Below are 23,261 nucleotides of genomic sequence, written 5' to 3' on the forward strand. Positions count from 1 at the left end.
ATATGTCTTAGGCTGCAAGCTTATATCATACCATAGGAGTATTATCACTGCCCCTGATTTACACTTGTTAGGATGACAGTACTAAATACATATATTTAGTAAAACCATAATAAGACGACAGGTGTGCAAAATCATTTTCCTTGCAGTTCTTCCACATAGCATTATATTTAGAACTCAAAGTTACATTTACATACAATAATTACTTTTCTCATTCACACAGCAGGTTCCCAGTGTGCCATTTATTAATGAAAACATCATGAACACTGCATTTTTTAAAAGTTAGATCCCTTCTCTCTATGTTAAATTCAGGAACCTTTACAGTGTCTTCTGAACGCTGAAAGCTTCTTTCCCTTTGTCCTCTTTCAATGTTTCTGACTCAACAGCAACATCTACTGGACAAGAAGGTGCAATATTCAGTTTCTAGGAACAGTTAAATGGCCAACCATAAAAGTGGAAATATTTGCAGCATACATCTCTAGGTACTTTTGCAGAGTCACTGCAAAAATAGAATTTCTAAAAGGAACACAAGTTTTTAAAATGCATTTGTTCAACTCATCCGTCCAAAAAGAACACAAACCCAACAAAAATATGGATAAAAGAATAGCGGAGACTTCTAGTTGCTATTTGGAGATCACAAATATGTTACATCTTCCAGGAACGTTAGAGACCCAGTAGGTAAGAATTTTAAGGTCACAAGAACAGGTCGAACCAGGTCCTGTTAACTTCGCTAGCAGAAGCATTCAAAGAACCTTCAAGTTCATGCAGCAAAGAGGTTTACCATATTCTCTTCTCCTCTTTGAATCTGTTCTCCTTCTTCATTAAACAATTATTCAGATTTAGGAAAAAGAGCAAACAGCAGTGACTAATAACCAGCCAGATCATACCAAGTAAAAGTTCTTGAGAAGGTCACAGAGAACAAGCTGATCATTGTGAACTTGTTAAAGGCTGAGGGCCAGAATCCCAAATGACCTTGGCCTTATAATGGTCAGCATTTGCCTTGCATTATAGAATCCACTGGTCAGACCAGAGCGTCTAAATTTCCCAAGTAGAGCACAAGATTTGAGGGATACACGATGACCAAGAAGGCTACATTTAAGCAAGTCAAATACAATGAGAGGGGTAAGTCAAGTACCTCCCTCTTCCCAGTCCTCTGGGAAGTCCGCATAGACTGGTGTTTTATCTGCCTGCTAGAAGACACACATCATGATAAGGATTCACAATCACATTCCTTGCCTGGCTTCAAAAACAAAAACACAAGAAACCCACACCACTAAAAAAAAAAAAAACCCACGCACAACACCGTGCAATTCTTTCTTCCAAAGACAGTCATCTCATCTGACTGCATTTCAGAAGAACAGCATCTCTACTCCAAGCTCGGATTATGTATCACACATAAAGCAATTATTTATTGGATGTATAAACACTGCTGGCAGAGAGCAAAACCCAAGACACCAATATGTTACGGCCTTACTCACTAGGAAGGGAATCAAATTTCCCTTCATTACTTCCCTCTGTGGTCCAGTGAATCTTGACTCCTCTTGAATCTTGACTCCTCCAAGAAAGGCAGATATAGTGTCTTTACCCAGGAAGAGCCTGGGGTGAAGAAGAAACTGAGTAGAGACCTCTCTCCTTCCAGGTAAGTGCTCCAACCACTTAGTTAATGGCTATGTGGAGAGCCTCAAAACCTCTGTATCCAGCCTGAATAAAGTCAACTGTTCTACCTTGTGAGGAGCTCAGTGAGGGGTGTACTGGTGGCTCAGCAGCATGACACATGCCAAACTGTAGACAGCCTTCTAAAGAAGGCACCAAGTCTGGGCAAAATCAAGGGGATAAATCACCTCTAGATACCGTAATCATCACCAAAGGAATCACGAAGAGAATCCAAGGGTAACCCTCTTGGGCTCAATCACCTAGGTATCTTAAATCCCCCTTTAGTCTTCTATGGGTATTTTCTGGACTTCTGAACACTGTTGCTGGTCTCTCCCACCATCCACCAATTACAGTCCAGTACACAAAAGCAAATCTAGCACCCCAGCTGGGGCTTTACAAGTTTGGAAAACACGAAAATAATCCACCCACTCTTTTTGAGGCCAGTATGGCTGCACACACACATTTTATTATGATACTTTCTAGAATCTCCTTTATAGCCTTTTTATGTAAGTATGTTTTCCAAGTGAGAAAAGAGCAGGAAAGGCCAATTTATGTGAAACGAAATATGCTACTGTATACTATATCAAATCGTAAATTGTACTATTGTACAGAGCTGGAACTACACAAAAGTATAAAATAATGTGGAGATGGAACAGCAAATTTTAATGAAGTATACTAAAGTAAAATCTAGTATACTAAATTTAGGTTCTAAAATGACAGGGGTTTCCTCAAAATAAGCAATAATGGGGGGCAGGGAGTAAAAAAAAAGCTTAATACACATTGATAGCACATTTTTGCACTATTTTCCCCCTATTCCTCTGACTGCAAGACCTACCTAACACGGAGAAAGAAACTTCCAGGAGAAAACTTTCCTCAGCACACAGTGTTATTGAAGAGCACTTCAGACAGCATTAAGAGAGCTGACTCTGATTCTAGGTCCACCTGCCTTGTCCCCGTCAAATTTTTTGGCAAGTACTGAGAGCACTATGGAGACGCCTGATACACCTACACACCCTCATGCATGTATCTACACACCTTACTGGAAATGGCAGCTACGGCCAAGACTGCCTGTTCCTCACCTCCCAGAAACGTTAGTGGAAACAATATTGATACGGTTCCTCCAGAACCTTTCTGAGAGGTCTCCTTAGCAGCAGTTTATCCCGGGTAGCTTATTTTCCACTGCTTCTTTCCTCCCCCTCCCCCCACCCCCAAAGAGTCAGTCTATTATTTTCAGTGTAGCTGTTCTCCCTGAAATGATTCTTGGATGGAAGCCACACACAGAGCAGGGTTACCACAGAGCCTTCTCCCTTCCACACACGTATTAATTAGCAAAAGTACATTTCCCTAGGTAAGCCTTTGCAAAACAGATCACAGAAATTTGACAGCAATATGCTTAAACTAGACTCCAGATGCAAAACCTACTTTGTTTTTTCCTCTCTCTATTAAAAAAAACCTGTATATATTTAAGTATATCTTCCATTGACAGTTATTATCTGTTCAGCAGTTAGGTTAGACAACATTTTAAGAGCACGTAATCTAATTATGTACAACAAACTAATTTTCAAGAATCACAGTTTTTCTAATGTACCTTATAATCAACAAATAGGCTTAAAACTATCTGATAAGCTCAGCCGAGAAAATAAAACTGTTCACTAAGTAACTTAAATTGCATGTCCAAATTAAATAAACTCTTTAGCCTCTAGCAATTGGGGAGGAAAAAAAAAAAAAACAACACACACACACACACCCCACATCTTTAGCTGGAAGAAGAGGCTTGTGACAGTTGGCCATTTAACCATTTCTATTCAATTCTAAAATAATATAGTTTTCAACAGTAGAGAAATGCAGCCATATCAATAGGCATCTAGTCTGCAGTTTGTACCTGTGAATAATGAACAAAAGGAGCTATCTACTTTTAACGGCAGGAAGATTTCTACGCTCCTTACTTTCAGATAAAAACATCTGTGGTTTTTTTTTGCATTTTACTATGACTGGCTTGAAAAAAAAACTTACATAGATTATTTCATTATTTTCTAACATTTCCATTATCAGCCCTCTCCTCCTATGCAAGGACAATTTGATTTTTATTCCTCAGAGGGTCTGCACTGATTAACACCAGCAAATCTGCGTATCTGTCTCATCATTTGCTTGAAACAGCCCTGGATAATTCCTCAGTGCCAGAGGCAACAACTAAATCCCACATCAAAAACAGCTAGAACAGAGACAAAGGAAAAGTTTCCATGAAACTGGGTCCAACTGGAAGCCAGTAAGTCAATCTAATCCATCACTTCTTACCTGATAGCCCTGTAGGCAATGCTGACATACTATTAAGACTGCACGTGAACCCTTGTAGCTCTGGTGTTTTCTACCACATCGATGCACTAAGACCTAGTGTTTATATCCACAAGCTTCTGCATCTCCTTGGCCTTTAGGACCGAGTGCCTAAACCCGCACTTTGTCTGCCACTGCAAAAGCACAGGTGGCAACCACCTAGGAAGAACTTTAAACTTGCCATGTGATTGCTCATTACCAGGGAGACATTTGAGGCGTGACACGTCTAAGGTCATGTGTTACCCTGTCCGAAAACCAGGTCAGTTTCCATAATGAAACCTGTTTTTTTTTTTTTTTTTCCCTGTTTAGATACTATAATCAGCAGATTTACAAAGGTATCCACTGCTCAAAGATGATGAAAAACTGAATTTACATAACGCCTGAACAAGTTAGGCATGGGACTCCTGCTGAATTTCAATTACACTTCTGCTTAGGAACTTTCCCAATTTCTTTGGGGCCACCTGAGGCACCAAAAGCACAAAGGTACTTACGTCAAGGACTAAACAGAATTGACGGAACTTTCCTCCTTCAGTTTCACCAAGCATTTTAATGCTTCACCCTGTAAGGAGAGTATCTGAGAAAGTGAAGCATGATTTACATCAGAAGAGAAAATGGCATTACTTCATAGATAGCACAACAGCTATTAATTTCCGTAATAACTTGATACTGCTTTCTCTTCTGATTAAAAGGCCATATGTTTCATTTAGATTATAAACAGAAGACCTACAACTACATATAAAACACAAACTCTGAAAACGTTCTACTAATTTTTACTAGCTTAATATTCCCAGAGAATAATTTCATACTTCATTATGCAATACAAAAATGAGGCTAACCAAACAAAATTGTGATTTCTTAAGAGATTTAGGATTTAATTTGTAACACATTCATAGCACAAAGGAAAGATGTGGAATCCTTTTGACAACTCAGAGGTCTTTTACTACCCTAATGACTGTGTTACGGTGATCTTAAGATCTGGTTTAAGGTGTAAAAGGCAGATACTGAAGTATTTAAGCAAACACAAGAGAATTCACTAATGACTTACTAAGGACTGACACTACAAACTTATTTCAGACAACATTCAGTCACTTTTGCGCTACATCATTTTTGATATGCACCATGATGTATGTTAAGGTCTTTGTTTGTTGGTTTTTTAACCCTTAATTTTGGATTAAGTAAGCAAAGGTGTTGTGAAGGATCTCTCCTTAACTTTGGAAAGTCTTCTAAAGTCAGCAGTGACAAGATCTTTTTCAGAAAACATTTAAAAGCCTGGATGAAGCTTATTTATTGAAGGTGTCTCCAGCCTAAGTGTAAAAGTGTTTCTCTTTTGCTGGTTCTATACTGAATCATTTACTTTTACCAGTGTCAATGCTTCCTGTAAAGGTATCAGAAACAACTTCAAATTTCAGTTTACATGCTTCATCTCTCGACATGAAAATCTTCCGAACGCCACTCTGAGCAACGCAAGTATACTGTCCCTGCTAACTTCATCTTAAAAAGTCCTTGCTTCTTCGTAAAACTTATTGGTGACTGTGTTTGCCTCCCTCTTGATAAGGGGCTCTCCCAGCACAGAAGAGGCAGCAAAATTAAGGTAGGCAGTGAACAGACAAGAGGCAGAACTTCAGCTATAGCTCCCAGGTTCACATGATCTCAAAGGCAACAAGGAACCCCAGCCATGCTTTCTGAAAAGCAAAAAATTCCCCAGGAAGTGGGAGAATGGAAAGAGGGAAGAGGAAAAACAAACCAACCAACCAACTTATAGTCTAGTTACTAGCAAGGAATGATCTCAGATTGCACTGTTCCCTGACAATTTAACTGCTTTTTAAGAAGCCTCATTCTGATGCTCCCACACAGGTAGGAAAATAAATAGCAGCTGAACTGGCACTTGGGGGGGGGGGGGGGGAGAGTGTTAAAAAAGAAGAGGGAAAAAAACCTCTTAGTTTTACTGCTCATATTACAGAAATAACTCTCCATAGCTCATTTTTAGCTGGCAATGCCTTTTTTCACTAACAGAGCCTTTCTGCTCTACCTTCTTGAACTCAATGCTGCTTACTGAAAAAGTACTTCTTTTTATATATTCCATATTTGCTGTAATTCCCAGAAAAGAGGGAATTAGAGAAAGATGTTTAATATTAAAATTCATTGAAGAGACTGATTAACCTGTATAGCTTAAAAGTCTTAAACAAAAATCCTGACAAGCCTCCTACTGGTTTTAATCAGGATGGGATTTCATTGCTCTATTATATGAAACAGCAACGCAATACAGATGAGGTTTACCATGCAAACACTCTCCTTTCCATGTTATTATACAGGTTATTTGAATTAGCTTTAAACGTGTCTCTTCTAGGGGAGTTAAACTCCTAAGAATTTGCCAAATTCCTTTAATAGAAATTAATTTTTCATAAAAGCGGCAACTTAAAAAAAAATTTGCATGTACAGATATGCTCAGACTGATACCAGCAATATAGCCAGTAAAGAAATAACCTGTAAAGAGATGTACTTACAAAATTCAATTCCACGTTACACTACGCAAACCGCCTAGAATATTAAGAAATGCTAACTCCACTTACTGTACACACATAATATATGCTATATCTTATTCGAACATACTTCGTATCAATCAAACTACTTGTGTCAACCACACTACTCAACACGGATATATTTAAAAGCTCTCACAGTAAAATCCAGCCTACCCTGTAGTGACAACTGCCACCAAGCAGACAGGAGCATAGCAAAACAAGGCCTTAATGCTTTTGTCTGGAAACGTGTACATTACTCCTAGCTCTAAGTGCAAAAAATAGAAAATAAATTGAGTTCCACCTTAAGCATTATGACAGATATCACCAGCGCCAGCAGTAGCTCCCAGTTGTATGTCAGAACACCTACTACTCTAAGTGGCTTGTGTATTACAGCTTAGGGATGCCTGTCCTAGTTTGTCTGTAAAGGCAAGAAAGGTCATGGTCTATTTAGCATCTGCGTGGACAGGTTCAGAAGTTTGCAAAGCCACCTCTGTTCCACAGAAGATGTACCAGCTCTAATCAGATTACAGCACAATGTTTTGTCACTCACATGGAAAAACAAGTCTTTCTGCTGCTGCACAGAGCTGCGTATGGAATTCTAACACAAAAGTCGTAGATTGCATCAGAAATTCGGGTCTTGGTATTTTACAGTTTTTCAAGTATGCAAACAATCCGCACCAACAACACTTGCTTTGATACTTCTAATCTCATTTTCGACACATACCTGCTAGCAGTATTAACCTAGCTTACAATTAATCCTTTGTGAAAGCTTTTTATCAAGTTGTTACTTGAGGTATGGTATAACGTACACAGCCTTGCAAAGTAAAATGAAAACCCCAGTGAGCAATTAAGTATGATAAAGCTTATTGGAGAATAAAACAGAACCAAAGAACTTCCACAATATATTGCATAAATGGAGGATTTCTCCCCTGCAAAATTCCATGGATTAATCCTGCCACTTTTTCCAGCTACTGACAGAAGCAACTTGCAAAATATAATTTTAAATTCACTATTTTTTAGTTAAGATTTTAAACTGGTTGCATTCGTAGACATTAAGAAATAGAAAGAAGCTAATCCAAACAGCATTAGCTATTGTTTTTCTGAATTAAGTTACTTAATTTGAAACAGTGTCATTACAATAATAATAAACCCTACAATGTTTTCCTGGTGCATTAAACTTCGGGGGGGGGGGGGGAAGTAACTGAAATCTTGTATTTATCCTGTTGTGACTAGTGGCAATGAGGGGCTAATGACATGACTGAAGTTACCTGGACGTGCAAGTGTTTGAGACATTTCTCCCTCCCTCCTCTTCTCTGAGGCAGGTGATAAGCTATCACAGGTCTTGACAAAGTAACTTGATCAAATAGTTCCAGACAGGGATGTTCTAGCAGGTGTAATTCAAAGATGACAGTTTCAGTAATGCCATTCAGTAATGCTTAAAAAGGTGTTTGTGCATGGAAAACAATGTCATTTAACATTTTGAGACGATATCAAGCAGATTTATTTCTAAGAGCATGTGAATCTTAACAGATGAGCATTTCAAGTGCCTGTGAATACAACAGCTGATGATTTGCTTTACAGCTCTGTTACAATTGTTAGAATTGGCACACCAGAGATTCATTCAGCTGCCTTTTCAGTTGCCTTGTAATTTTTCATATAAAAATCTTAACAATCATGTAAAATGGTAATGCAAGGGCCCATTTTCTAATTTTTTAATAGGTATTTTCCACTCCAAAGATTGTCTTCACACATAAGTTTGGACCAGGGAGATTTCAGACTCTGTAATGAGCAATCACCTTTATTTTTCTTTATTCCTCAAAACCTAGGCAGAATCATAATAGTTCCCTCTCTTTTGCAGAGGCTTTGATTGTAGGCCCCTCAATGCGGTTTGCTGCAACACCAGCAATTACAGTTCCTGATATTGCAAACCAAGGGTTCCCCCTGCTTCCCTGTTCTTTAGCCTCCTACCATGCTGCTAAAGCAAACAATATGAAAAGATCATACTCCAAACAGTCCTAGAAGTGACTAGAGGAAAAAAAAAAAAAAGAATAAAAAGAGGGTAACAATTGTTTAAAGACGACCAACTCCAGAGCAGAAAAGCCCCATGGAAAAAATAATGTTGTTATATAAAAAGGCCTCCAAACACAGCACTGAAGTCCAATCCAGATCAGGTAGAAGAATGAAGCAGACAACATAAATAGCAGAGAGAAGTGATAGAAATACTGGATTTTTTTTTTTTTTTTGGAACTCTTCCCTCCTCCCTCCTTTTTTTTTTAAAAAAAAAAAAAAAAGAACTCATGACTATCTTCTACCTCCATCCCCTCTCCAGACTTCTCTTGCTTTCCAGTCTCCTCTGGAGACAAGAAGAGGGGGTATAATACACACACAGCTAGAAATGACGCAGTATAATACATGACTTGGTCAGATACGGTCGTATTCCCATCTTGGTTACGCTCTGCTTCAGGCTGAATTTCGCATGTTTCCTCATCTGTTGGCTTTCATGCTAGGCTGTTAAACCTTCCAAGAGGCAAAATGTTCTCAAGCAAACATGTAAACCTCACTGACACAACAGAATCCTGATCTTAATTACAGTTCCTGGGAAACACCACAGTAAAAATACTGCTGTTAATATAGTATCAACAGTATGATAGATGAGTTCCTGGGGAGGGGGAGGGAAAAGAGAAGTTAAAACTTCAGCAACAGCAACACATGGTTTAACTAAGAAGAGCAGCAAGATGCTTTCCATCCTACAGTTATTAGGCTGCATGAGATACTAAAACCCCTCAAATTTGCTTATAGGAGCCAAAAGCAGACAAAGAAGGAAAAACATTCCCATAACGTTGTTGCAGTTTATTCTCTGCAGCAGCATTGCTCCCCCTTCCCTGCCTGGAAAACTACAACATCTAGCTTCAGTGAATGCACCACTATGGCTTTCTTTACCAGCCACGAGGAGTAGCTTATTTTTCTAAAAGAAGTCATTTGAATACGTACTAGAACAGCTCCACCTCCTAATCTATCCAACATACAAACTGCCCATTTTAAATATTTACCACATCATGCAGCTGCAGCTCGTTTCAGAGCAGACTTTTTTTTTTTTAAGCAGTCTCTCAATGAAGTCAGAAAACACTAACCTGCAGATTGTATTAATCAAGAGCAATAGTTTGTTAAAATCAAAACCCATTAAAGTGGCCACAAACACAATGATTCATTCAGTTTCTGGTATTAACATTACTATTAGTTCTGACAGAGAAACTAGCAGAAAATTATCTGCAACTAAGTTTCTCACGCCTAGCTCTACGAAAGCTCCTTTCCTAATCCCCACGCTGTTTTCTTCAGGTCTGAAGAAAACAAACGTACATCTTTTTGAAGCCTACATCCCACTTTTTCAGGTATAAAGAATATTTTCAGGTGCTTTTCAATTTCAGTGAATGGCCTGGAATTCAGCTGTCAAGCCAGGCATGGATGTAATCCTCCGTGAAAGAACTGCCACATCCTGGACCAGAATTAGTCCAGAATTTCTTTCATTAAGCCTCATATTGCTCTTACAGGGACTTCAGTGCAGCAGGACAGGGGCCATAGTTAAAAGGTGAAATTAGCATAGTCTAGTATGTGAAGATTATTATAGGCAGACTTAAGTCTGTGCAGGTATGGATATCCACTCAGTTCTTGATGGGCTTTCATTGCATTTGTTCTGATCTGTGCAGTTTACTTGCTTTCTTTACAGATCAAACAGTCCGTCCTTTGACACACTGATGAATCAATAGAGAATGCATAGATACCTTAGTTTAAACTTAACACAGCTCTCCCTTGAATTTCTAGAGAGGGAAAGTAGCAATTTTCTATTTTAACCTCTAGATGACACAAAACTGAATTACCTTTCCTTTGACCTCAGGACCCAGGCCTGCCTCCCCAGGACTCGTTTGTTTGTTCTTCTGTCACAGAACTGCTGTACTGAAAAAGACTTTTTGAAATCTTAGTCTGGTTCAGAGCACTGAAATGGAAACTAGTCACCTAGCAGTGTACACCTAGCACTTGCAATACATCTCTAGCAGACTTCTGTTGATTTTATTGGTGATTTTATTAAGAACAGGTTGGAGTTTCCACAAGCTCTTTGGATAGTCTTTGGATAGTCCCTTTGAGCCATTTAGCTTTAAATCTTCTCTGAAGAAATCACTCTGGCATTTTCTTGTCCTTACTCTACTAGATAAGGAGAACAAGAAAATATCCCACCTTTTCTGTAACTTACAAAGATCTCCACTACAAAGATCTCCAGCTCTCCCTTCCATTTCTCTCATGCAGTCTAGATATACCCTTACTATTTCCACAGAAGTATTATTTTTATCAACCTCTGACCATTCCTGACATCCTCCACTGGAATTTCTGTAGAGGTTCTTCTCATCTTTCTTGGTTGCCCTCAAAAAAATTCTTGTATTCCAGCTGAGATCTCTCCAGTACCTGAACAAAATGATTAATAAGTACTTCTTGTTAAAGACATACCATACCTTCAGAATATGTATCACTTTCTTCTGCAGTAGTATCAGATTGTTGGCTCATTCAGTCTGAAACAGTCACTTTTTTGGCTGTTATTACAAAGCAGTGATTTTCCTGCCTTGTACATTAGATGCAAAACTGCTTTAGAGAATTTCACCTTTCTGGTTCTGGGCCTTCTTTCCAGCTGGAGAGGCTTGAATATGTTCAGTATTTTTTAATTACCTAGGAGGCTGGCTTTTTAAAATTATTTTTTATTCTTATTTATTTAAACAGTTTAACAAAACGAAGTAAACGTGTTAAAAGAGACTAGAACAATTGCTATCAGTTGCAACTGCTTATCAAATAATAGTCCATCTGCACTACTAGTGAGGCAAAGATCACTTAGTTCAGGTGAGAACGCAACAATTTTCGCATGGGTAAACATTAGACAGGGATAGATTTTTTTTCCTCTACCGTATTAATCCCTACTCTCATAAACTAGCAGTCACTATACCTTTTCTCCTGCTTACGGATCATGGCAACAGAAGCAGTGTGACAAGGTAAAGAGGTATTTTGAATTTGCTTCTTTAAGCAGTTTCTTTACAGCAGGATTTTGAAACTGACTGCATGAAGGTAGGTCAGGTTCCTCTGGGATTACTATTTTTGCTAATTAATTTATTTCTGGAATTATTTTAATTTATTATGCCAAGTATTAGTACTCCTGAGTAAAATCTTCACTGGCTGCTATTAAATACTTGGTGGTTTTTGTGGTGACATCACCCTCCAGGTGAATATCTGGCAATTGCTTGACTCAGGTTCCCTGACCTCATTGTGAGTGATGAAACGCCATTGCTAAAATTCTCCAAGCCATTAGTCTCTCCTTAAGACAGCCTGGCAGCCAGCAGGCAAATTTTCAAAATATGGTATATTATTCTCACCTGCTGTGCTTTCTGGCACCTCCTGCTTATCTCGCACAAGCTGCATGATATCTGACACCACAATGCGATGGTTTGTATCTTCTTCTTTCTCCTCATTAGACTGGCTGGCTGTTGTGAAACAGTTACAGCTTCCAGTTTCTTTGCACGGGATCAACCTCCAATACCAGTAGTCAGACATGAAAAAGCTGTCAGTTGATTTCTGTAAAGTAAAAACAGACAGAAAATCTTTTTCTGCAAGAAGCGAGAAAAATGTAAGTGCTTAAAAAGCTCAAATGATGCTAAGATTGATAGTTACACACAGATCACCAGTGCCTTTTGATTTTGTTTGGAAAAAAAAAAAAAAAAACACACAAAGCTATACCATTTGCAGTTTGTAATAGCCATGCATGGTACTGTATCCAAAACAGAACCTCAGGAGTCCCCTGTACGTACTCTCTCAAAATGCTTACATCATAGGTCAGTGAGCCAATCACTAAAAAAAACGCATGCAAAATACCAATGCAAAACTGCATGCAATCTTAGCAACAAGTATATAAAGGCTAAAAATATCACTATTTTCAGTGAAATAAACCAATATTTATAGAAAAAGTATCCTCTGAAACCTAGGTTAACTAGATAAAAATTACAACCCAGAACATGAACTGGCAAAAAGTTAAATAATGAAAGAATTAAAAATATTATGTAGTGTTTACCACAACATGGGGAGCTGAAACTACTGTTAGAAATCTTAATAAACAAAATTAACTGGAGGAAACCTTGACACTGGAAGTGCGGCAGGAAGGAGAAGATAACATAGAAACAGTTTGCTTTGGTTTCTGACACAGCGCCCGGGTCCTTTGAGGCTACCCTCTTCCTGCATAGGAGAAAGAAGCAACAGTTCCCTTAGCCCAGAGAGCGCTAATTATCAGGCTTATGTGTGCTTACAGGTAAGAGAGAGCACTATGTGCTTAACCACCTGCAGGTTTCTAAATTTACATATACAAACGTCAGAGAAAGACCATTTGTAATTCTCTTACATAAACAAAAAAAAAAATCCTCTTTTCTTGAAATTACAGATAAATCACTATTAACTGTAGAAAACGTATTCATTCCTATGAAATAACAGGCTGAGCTTTCCAACACACACAGTTGCTAAGCGGTATTTGGGACTTCTGCAAAGTGCTAGCAAAGTGTGCTTTCTTTGGGAAATTAGAGCGAGTCCAGGAACCGGTTTGTTTGCACTCCCCTCCAGAGGGCATGCTGACAACAAAAAATGGCCAAGAAAATGAGGTACTGGGGGACAGAGCAAACTCTTTCAAGTGTAGCTGGATAATACTGAGCACAGCTACAGCAGATGTACTTCTCCTCCAAGTAAACGTGATGCCTTTTGGACAAAAGAAACAAAAGAGAGATGCATGATCTTCATTTGCTATAAAAGCACCTAAATACTGATCTTTTTAGTATTTCTGTATTTCTAGCAGCTTATCAAGTACATTGGGTAAAATTATCATTTAAGACGACAAACGTTAACACTCATATATGTAGGAATTCTCTGAATTCTATGTAAAGATCTTCCACGAATCATCTAAGGATTAAGTATGATCTCCAACATCTACTATGTCTCTTCAACACAACAGAAAATTTCCAAAAATCCCTTTTTAAAATATTATTGCAAGGTGCATGTTCTTGCCAGTTTAAAGATAGCATTTTTGTTTTATTTTTAGCCAATGTGCTGACAGTTTCCTCTATTTTCCCTTTTCCTGTTTCCAGACTTTTTAGGCTGTGCAGTATTTGTCAGAGGACTGCTAATACAGATGAAAGCGAATCACTCAAGCTTTCACGTTCAGTACACGCATCCCCTTAGCACACAGGTACTTCAGCTGTACTGAAGCCCATGCTGCTTGTAAATAATTGATTCAGCTTAAGTAAATACTAACTACACAACTATTTGGCATGACACATGCAACAACTAGAAGACGACGCACACATAGGTAACTAAGCAATACATGCTGGAGTTCTCATCAAAAGCGTGTTTCATAGCACTTCAACAGGTTTTTTTTTTTTTTTTTTAGTTATAGGGGAAGGGGAGATTTCTTTCAATTATCCTTACACTTTAGACATTAAGGAAACAGATTTTTGTTCTTAAAGCCACTTAGCAGCGTTTGAAGTTTTCCAATCCAGAAATTTCCCCTCCCTCTCAGTAAGTGGGGCAGGGCAGGGGGGAGTTTCCTTTGAAGGAGACACAATCTCAGAAAGCTCTAGTGGTTTTTCCCCCCTCTCCTACGCAAGGTGAACTGAAATGCAGCTGGATCTACACTTCAGTCATCAGCAAATTACTCTAGGAATAAAATTTTAATTTATTGCCTTTCCTTAAGGAATGGAAGCTCCTGAAGATCATCAGAAATAATTATATTCAAACATGCAGTTAGAGACTCACATTTATGACCTTCATTCTACTTTAATGAAGTTTTCCGACCTACTCATTTTCTTCATTTTGGTTTTAAGAGCAGTAACATGAACTTATTGTTGGAGCCAACAGCTCAGGGATTCAGATAGCAAAAAAGTGGGGAAATAATATGAGAGGGCTAAGATATGATGACTATGTTTGTTTTTCATACCTTTCATTAAGAGAGGTGGCTCACAGGGACATTCATAACATTGACTTGAGCAAGGCTAATTCTAAAATGGAAAACATACAAAGTAAGTTTTGCCTTTCCCCTTGCCCACTTTTAGTCTTAAGAGCTAACGTAGCATGTTTCAAATATTCGTAGCACCTTTGATAGATATATATGTCCACATGGGTCACCGCAATGACACTGCGGACACAACTAGATTTGATTACTATTTCAAAACATCCCAGGATAAAATAATGCCCTCAGTTACCATAAAGCTAGGCTGATGTACCAAGAAAAAATAAGAATAAGCCACATTTGCAGGGGTGCCATCTCATTTCACATACTCAATACAACTAAACAAGTGCTCTTGAATCTCAAAGTTTTGCTTGGTTTGCAACAAAGTTGGTGGAATAGCACAGGAAAAGCAAGGCCAAAGTGTGGCTCCCTTTCTCAGGGTCCCAAGGCCCTGACAGAACTTCAATGGCCCTGACCAGCCTCACCTGGGACCTCCACCCACCTCTTCTACCCATGGGCCCAGGAGCCCTTTTAAGTTCAGGCCAGGGCGTTCATCCCCTGCCACAGCGACACTATAGGAGCAGTGGTTTTCAGCCCTGCCTCTTGGGCAGGCTTTGGACTCGCATTGTAGTGTTCCTCAAGTCCTGTCTCTGGCTTCTTTTGCTCCTCACTGGACTCCCTGGACAGACTGAGACCCGCTTCATCCCTCGCCTTACCTGGGACTGTTGATGGACCCCATTACCAGCACCCTATTCTGCCCGCTGCGTTCAGACCCTGTGCCCTGGTCAGTGAGGTCTGTGCTGAGGTCACTCTTGGCTCATCCCGTCCTGTGGAACGGCCCCGCTCTTGCTGCTCCCTGACATCATTTGTTAAGGTTCCCCTTACGCAGCTTGAGAAGACTTTGCTTCTCAGTTCCACAAAACGTATCAAAATACAAGTTAAACCTGCAAAAAGTGGTCTGGAGGTTAAAAGCAGCAGCCAGTAACCATAAGTTAACATATCTCCAACAGGGATGCAGTAAAGCATGCAGGAGTACTTGCAATTTAGTAGAGCATATTTGATACGCGTGGTAGTTTTTTTACTACCACATGAAAACACACAGAGGTATGTTATAGTTTTGGCTGTAAGCTGGGAAGGACTATAACTCTGAGAACATGGTAGGCATGATGGGTCACGTGTGAATTCACAGCTACACCTAAAAACCCCATCTCTGTTTTACATCAACGATCAGAGTGACCATCAGGCTGGGTTCACCATCCTCCCTCTGTCTACAAATATTTGTAAGCTAATTAGGTATGCTACACACTTGGTCTACAAGCTCTGAAACATGCTAAATGCATGAGATCTTAACTTTGAAACAGTAATTATGTACATGGCTAATGATGCATTAACATGGCATTCTATGCTACTTCTTAATTAAGGTATAAAGATTTCCTAGACTCCATTGCTCCTGAAAGTAAGACAAAAGACTAATTTCTGACAGCAAGAGTCCCTGTACTTCAATCAGATTCTAAATACACTTCACTGTATTTACTTCAGATTCCCATTCAAAATCCTCCTTTAATTCAAGAACAACACTACAAAGGGAGTAGTTAATAATTATCTTCAAATGTAACTGCATGCCTTAGGTACGCTGGTTACCTCACAAACTTAGATTCATGTTCTGCACCATTTCACTTTGGAAGTTAAATCCGACTCATGTACAAATGTTTACAAGATCGCACTGCACTGAGCTCTTTCTAATATTCCTGCTATTTCAGTCAAGATGCTATTATTAAGTTCCTTTTGCTGCTATGCAGTGGAATTTCTTAAGCTCTCTCTCTGGTCATTTAAACAGGATATTATTTCTAGTCAGGTATAATACAAATTTAAACATACTTCACCTCTAAGACCATTTGTCTAACATATTCAGATTATCCTGAGAATTACCTCACCCTGTTTTAATCACTGCAACAATTTACCATGTTTTTTCTATAGCTTTAAGTCATTATGGAAAAAAAAAATTAACAGTGGCACCTACTAAGATTTCACACTTCAATTTCTCTAAACACCATCACGCTTTATTCCAATGCTATTGAAGAAAAACTGGTGATACATTATCTGACCCTCATAAGTCAGCTTAAACTTAATAATTCACCAAACTCGGTACACCCATATCAACAGAGATAGTGAAGTCCAACTGATAAAGTGAGAGCTGGTCTGCATACCTTGGAGGTCTCTGCAAGAGAACTGGAATGAACTGGACACCAACGTCTGAACAGTTGTAATGAAAGTTTCTTTATTTTAGAACGGATGAAGATATACTGAATGATATTTAAACCTATACAATATTATTGTGATTAGAATGTTATTTAAAAGTTCATATATCTGAGTTGTAGCATTCTTTACAGTTTCTATTTGCTGCTTTACAATATTGGCCAGTCATTCTTCCCATTGCACATATAAAGGGAAACTGTACAATACGCAAGACGTACAGAAACTATAGCCCAGACTCCTCCTGACTAGTTTCAGACATTAAACTAAGAGGTCTAAGTTAAGAATCTATTTGACTCATGCTGCTTCAAAATTCATCAGAGGAAAAGAGAGGCACATCTCCTGAGGCTCACCAGCTCTTCCCAATGACCAGATATAGCCTAAGGCAATTGAGAATGAACCTGAATTTTTATGATTAAATGCAGCATTTTTATATATTACCAACAGTGACTTACAGTCATAAAAACAAAAACAATAAAGCATTTCCTGATTCTTAGCAAAGCCTATTCAACTCCTCAAGTTCTGCCTATGCATATATTTTCTGTCTTTCTTACCCCTCCCCCAATCCTTTTACCTTTTGTTCAGAAAGAGAGGGTGGCAAAAAAAAGCAGTAACAACAAAACCCCAAACATTCTCATCAAGATAAAGGTTTGGATATTTTATTCAAAAGTTTCCTCACACAGCATTAGAATTCTTCAACAAGTTCTTATGTAGGAAATACTGATTTCCAAGAAGTTGCAAATACAGCAAGAGCACCACTGAAGCCTCCAAAACTTTCAAGGGAAGAGAAGATTGCTTTTGTTTAATAGGAGGTGCTTTCTTATTCTATTTGACCTTTTTACCTTACAGGTAGACTTTGCTCTTTCCAAGAACTTTTATAAGTTTTAATGGAAATCTCTCAGTCATTTTCTTTCTTCCTTTTGGGGGCAGCCACACAGGAAAAAACAACTATCTTTTGTTAGTTACCTCAGAATCATACATCACATTTTAAGACCTATAACAAAAAGAATAAAAGGATAACCATATCCACATCACAGGGCACAGCCGAGTTCTCTTAAGACTCAAGAAGCCTTCCCTACTGCCTGTCTATAGTGCTCTGCATGTATCCACTGCATGTATACACTAGAATAACTTCAAGCACACAGTTAAATTCTGTATCCCTTTTTACAGGATCACAGGCTCAGCACACATCAAGCTGACCACCGACCACCACACTAGGGCATAAGGGCAAGGGACTAGTTTCCTGAAGGTATGAACAAAAGAGTCAGAAGTTCCTCCCTCACCAGCCGCAAGCATCCTGACATGAACTGCACCTCCAGTCCCTCAGAAATTGGGGCCTTACACATGCAATATACCTACTTCTGAACCATCACAGGAAAAAAAACAAAGATCCTCAGTTTAATATGGTACTGGACTTGTAAAGTTGCTTGTTTGTTTTGTACAAATGTCACGTCTCCTGGTAAGTGAAGGACATTCCCTGTTTTCAGTAAACATCGGCCAAAAAAGATTAAAAAAAAAAGAGAAGAGAAATAGAGTTTGAGGATTGGGAATGCATGTAGATGTGAGAAAGGCACCACATCACAGAATTCTAGTTGCCTAGAGAACATTATTAGCAAAAACATGATTTCCTGGGTCTTTAAAACTCCCACCAAACCACCTACGTTCCTACAAACTGAGCTTCTGAAATTAGGCACCTAAATTTCTTCTCCTCTTGCCCCCTCATTCTGCTCCCACACGCTCCAAACTTTTCATTCTCACTAACTTCTCATTCCACCAATTAGAAATCGAATAACAATTCTGGCCTGAACATGGAGTCATGACATGTTAAAACCAAAGGACATCGAGATGGATTGGAGAGCAGTTTACATCTCTAAAATTTCTCACAATCTCTGGATCCAGGTGGAAACATACAGAGTATCTCACAACCCGAGAGAATAACAACCTATGTTTATGTTTCCTTTTAAGAATAAGCCTGAAGTACAATAGAACCTGATTGCGCTACACAACATTTTGCAAAGAATGAAAAGGTTCAGTGCTTGACCTCTTATTTTAAACACTGATAAATCTCCCCTTATTCCAGTTGTTCTCATGTTAAATCCCAACTTCCATTCCAACAGTGCACTGTTCTCGTACATGCAAAGCAATAACAAACATCACACTCTGCCATCAGCACAAGGACATTCTATGCAAATACATTTGTTTAGTTCAGGTGCACACATGGCCAAGCATGTAAATCCTAACAGCCAGACTAATTCAGTTCAAACAAGTAAAAATATATACGCTACTTTCTTAAGGTCAATGTAAACACCGCATGTTTTGTTTGTTTCTCATTAGTTTGTTATCAAAATAAACACTAGAATACTACTGTTTCTCTTGCAATCAAAGACTTAGAACGTCAAAACCTTTTTCTGGATAAAGTTCTTAGCACAGCATCTTTGTTCAGCGACCATATAACATGAATATGTGCTTTGCTCAGCTCAGAGGACATACGTAGGTCTCAAAGAGATTGCTTGGGTCACCTCATCCTACAGAATCGCTGACAAACATATAATAGGTATCCAGTTTCAAAGGGCTCACAGAACATCTACTCCACAAGCCCCTTCTCTTCCTCCTCCCTCCCAACCCCAGCTTGTCATAGGTTGAAAGCATTTTGCAATTACCCATTAAAGGAAAAAAAAAAAAAAAAGGAAGAGAAACAAAACAAAACAAAACTTGTAGCTTCAGCATTCAGCCTTCTACTATAGCACACCCAGGGACAAAAGCGTAGCTGAGGTCTCCAAAGGTTCCAGAAACCTTCCCTCTGCCTGTCGATAGAGACGAAGACCACTGTTAACGTCCTGTGTCTGCAGGAAATTTAACAGAAGTGCAAGACAAAGCAGATTGCTTCAGGAAGAAGCGGTAAGTTATTTTCTGACCTACTTGGAATTTCATTCTCTGTTAAGGGACAGTCCTGCGTACTTCCTAATGAAGTTTTGTAGATTTACTTGGCAGGGTAATCAACTTGAAAGGAAAGCTTTATTAAATGAATTTTAACTAGATGTGCCTTTTAAAGTTGATTAAACCTGCTATCTATTTTGAAGATCCTGCAAAGCCTCAACAGTGCACACAGGTAAGCTACCTTCAAGACTAATGCTACAGACATCTTTGTCATAAAAGAGCCTTTCTATACAATTTCTGTAAGTACTTTTGTGTAGTTGAGTCCCAAGTCAGTGAAGGATGTCACTTCTGGAGGTCACCTACAACACAAGAATTTCAAACTTCCACAAAAAGAAATTGTGTGGATGCAACCCCGATCTCTTTACAGAAGGGATAAGGACAGAAAAAGAGGGCAGCTGTGTGGCAGCAGCCAGGCCAAAACCACAATAAAGCCACATCCACCAGTGCTGGAGGGAAGCTCAATCCTCTGCCCTACAACCGTTCCTTTATTAGGAATGTGTTCTAACACCTTCCTGAGATGGAGCAAAAATTCATTTGCGCTTCTCCCCTCCTACTTGCGCTGCATTTTAAGGTAGAAGTCTATTAACGTTTAGAATGATTTTCTTTATTTTTCAATACGCAAACTGGACTTACAGCAAGTACATTTAATTGAGACCCTGATACTGAATGTTACTGATAGTTCTAACTGTTGCACCACTTTTAACATCAGAAACGCCTTGTACATGTACTAGCACACAAATGCTTCACAAAGCATTTGAAGACTGTCATAAAAGGCAAGCTATAGGACATCTTTTACAAAATAAGGCTCAGAGAGCAAATAAAGAGAGCCAAATTCACTTAACTTTTCACATGCTCAGTCATTCTGAAGTCATTACGTTAGATCGACTTTAGAAAGAAAGGTTTTCGCAAGAGGAAATTTATTGCCAAATCTATCAAGATAAAGTTTTACCTTTTCAGCTAAAAATATCTTTAAGCAAATGTTTTTGTCTGGCTTTAGGATTGCAGACACTTAAGTCTCCTCTTGTTCACAGACACAAAAAGGAACAGAAATCAGGGGAAAAAAAAAAAACACAAACAAGCCTACAAATAACACAACTGGCTAATCTATTTTGATAGTCCAGCCCCAGTGAAACACAAAAAGTAAATAAACAGCACATGCGGCAGAAACATCCTATTTTGCCTCTTGCATGATTAACCATTGCAGGTAACACCAGTCAACAAAACCTCTTGCTCAAAGCGTTTTCTTCATCCTCCTAGCAGATCCCTTTATATCGCTAACTGCAGGACGCTTGCTCAATCCCAACTACCGACCCAACAGAGCAAGCCTGGCTTTCAACACCCGAGCACAGAGGAGGCAGAGGTGGGGTGCTCCGCGCCATCCCCCCCCTACAGCAAAGAGACGCTACCCTGCGACGCCCACCACCTTTCTTGATTCATTCCTTTTTAGGCAGGTTACCGTGCTTTTCCTTTGTTTCGCTTTCTCTCCTAGAGCCTGGCCCTAGTACCACCGAAACTGAGGAAAAGGGGCGGGGGGGGGGGGAGAAAGAAAAAGCAAATCCCCAAACCAAAACCCCCAAGCAGAAAGTGTCGGTGGTTGGTGGTCACGTCCCGCCGCCCGTGCCCAGCGAGCCTGACCGGTGCCACAGGGCGCCCCCCTCACACCCCGCCCGGGGGCCCCTCCGCGCCCTGCCTCGGGGCGAAGCGGCAAGATGGTGGCGCTCCCCGGGGGTCGAGAGGAGGCGGCAGCGGCGCGGTGCGATGCCCGCCGGGCCACGACGCGCCCGCCTCCACTCACCTCAGCGCCCTGCGCGGAGGACCAAGCGCCCGCCGCCGCCGGCGCTCAGCAGCCCGCCCAGAGCGAGTAGGCAGCGGCCGCCCCCCGCGGCCGGCGGGCTCGCTGGCGGCGTGGGGAGGCGCGGCGGGGCCCCGCCCGCGGCTCGGCACAGCGTGGGGGGGGAGGGGGGGGCTGCCTTTTGTCAGGGTCTCCGCTGCTGGCTGCGGCTCCGGCCGCCTCCCGAGCATCCCCGTCCCCGCACGCAAACACACACACGCTCGGCCCCCACGTGTTCGCCCCCGGAGGAGGCGCGAGGTCCTTTGTTTGCCGGGGGTGGAGGCGGCGAGAGGGGAGGGGAAGCGGCGCGCCCCCCACCCCCGCCTCCTCCCTGCCCCCGGGCTTCCCCTCCCTTCCCTCGAGCACCTGTAACGCCTCGCCCGCCCCGCGGCCCGGCTGCCCTCGCGAGCGGCCGAGAGGGCTGAGGCGGGAGCTCCCGATGGCCGCCCTGTCCCGCCTCGGGAGCCACGGGCCGGAGGGAAGAGGCAACAACCGCCGCCCTCGTCCGCCCAACGGCCGTGCCCACGCTGTCCCCTTCCCCCTCCCACCCCCCCGCGGCTGCGGGTCCGGCCCCGCTTGCGGCCGTTGGGTCCCCCGCAGAGACGCGGCCAACGGCCAGCGCCGCCTGCGCCCCCCACCCCGGCCCCGGCAGCCCGCTGGCGGGTGGGGGGAAGGCGTAAGTCGGGCCGGGAGGGCGGTTTTCCTCATCGCCGGTGGCGGGTGAGCCGTGCCCCCGTGGCACGTTTTTAAGGTTTGGTCTCGGCTGCCTATAACTTCAGGGGCCGCAACCGGTCACACTGAAGCGGGCCCTTCAGGGTAAGAATTAGGAACTGAATTAGGAAGGTTTTATCTCATTCTGTGTAATGAAAGTAGAGAAGACGACTTGGCATGTTTTCCGGCCCCCGTTTGAGGAGAGAGCATTTAAATTAAACAGCAAGAAAACACTAGGAAGTAGCACGTGGACACCAACCCACAGAGTGAGTCCAGCTTACGAAGGCGAGTATTCATCAGCTAGGAAATGTCAGACTTATACTTTTCCCACGTATTCTTAAATTACTGTCTTTGTACAGATGCATTATGATAAAGTCTTTGGTTACTATTTCTAAGAAAGCAGTTAACTACCTATAGGAGCATTGCCTCAGTTGTTGGGAAACTGGGAAACTCCGGGAACTGAACAGTAATGGCATAAAGTTAAGGCTGTGTCTCATTTCACGTCCCTGAGTCCAATGAAAGTTTTGCGGACTTGATTCTGTTATTTCCCAACATTTCAGTGTTTAGCTCCTAACATTTTATTTTGCTTTTACCTGAACGTGTATATACAAGGACCAGTGCTTCTCATGTTTGCATCTTGTTCAGACACCTGAACAACTGGAAGTGAATGCAAGAGTTTTCCCATGTTAAAAAAGGATATTTATTTTCTTCCTGGATACCCCTGAACGCTAAAAATTCAGTACGTAAACGAAACAGTGAACTTCACACGCTTTTGTAAGCTTGGAAGTAGTGGGTTTATAAATACTTGGAAAATGCATGCTACGTACAAGGCGTACGCTTGAGGAGAAGCACCTAAGATGTGTGCCTAACTCTGAAAACAGACTGTTCAAATTTATCTTCCTCTGACCTTTCAGACTACTTTCTCTGAATCCCTATTCCAACAGCGATAGTTCACATTCATGATAATTGGAGTGCAGGTTTAACTGAATTTTCCCAGGAATTTTTCGGAACT

At 40.8% G+C, this 23,261-nt stretch overlaps 1 protein-coding gene across 5 annotated transcripts in view; it reads right to left on the minus strand.

The window, feature by feature from the left end:
• MCF2L (MCF.2 cell line derived transforming sequence like) overlaps positions 1-21,990 on the minus strand; it is a 173,833-nt gene extending 151,843 nt beyond the window's left edge. For 2 of the 5 annotated variants that reach the window (XM_068926761.1, XM_068926686.1), the window contains exons 1-2: positions 21,503-21,776; positions 11,909-12,107 (exon numbers count right to left, since the gene is read on the minus strand). In XM_068926761.1, the coding sequence (XP_068782862.1) occupies positions 11,909-12,086 (178 nt within the window). In that variant the 5' untranslated portion in view covers positions 12,087-12,107; positions 21,503-21,776. Of the gene's footprint in view, positions 1-11,908; positions 12,108-14,505; positions 14,567-15,233; positions 15,287-21,163; positions 21,190-21,502; positions 21,777-21,904 lie in introns of those variants that run through there. The other 3 variants (XM_068926750.1, XM_068926768.1, XM_068926695.1) reach the window with 3 other exon arrangements.
• Positions 21,991-23,261: the final 1,271 nt, after the last annotated feature.

Source organism: Struthio camelus, chromosome 1 (genome assembly GCF_040807025.1).
Source record: "Struthio camelus isolate bStrCam1 chromosome 1, bStrCam1.hap1, whole genome shotgun sequence".
Taxonomy (NCBI): domain Eukaryota; kingdom Metazoa; phylum Chordata; class Aves; order Struthioniformes; family Struthionidae; genus Struthio; species Struthio camelus.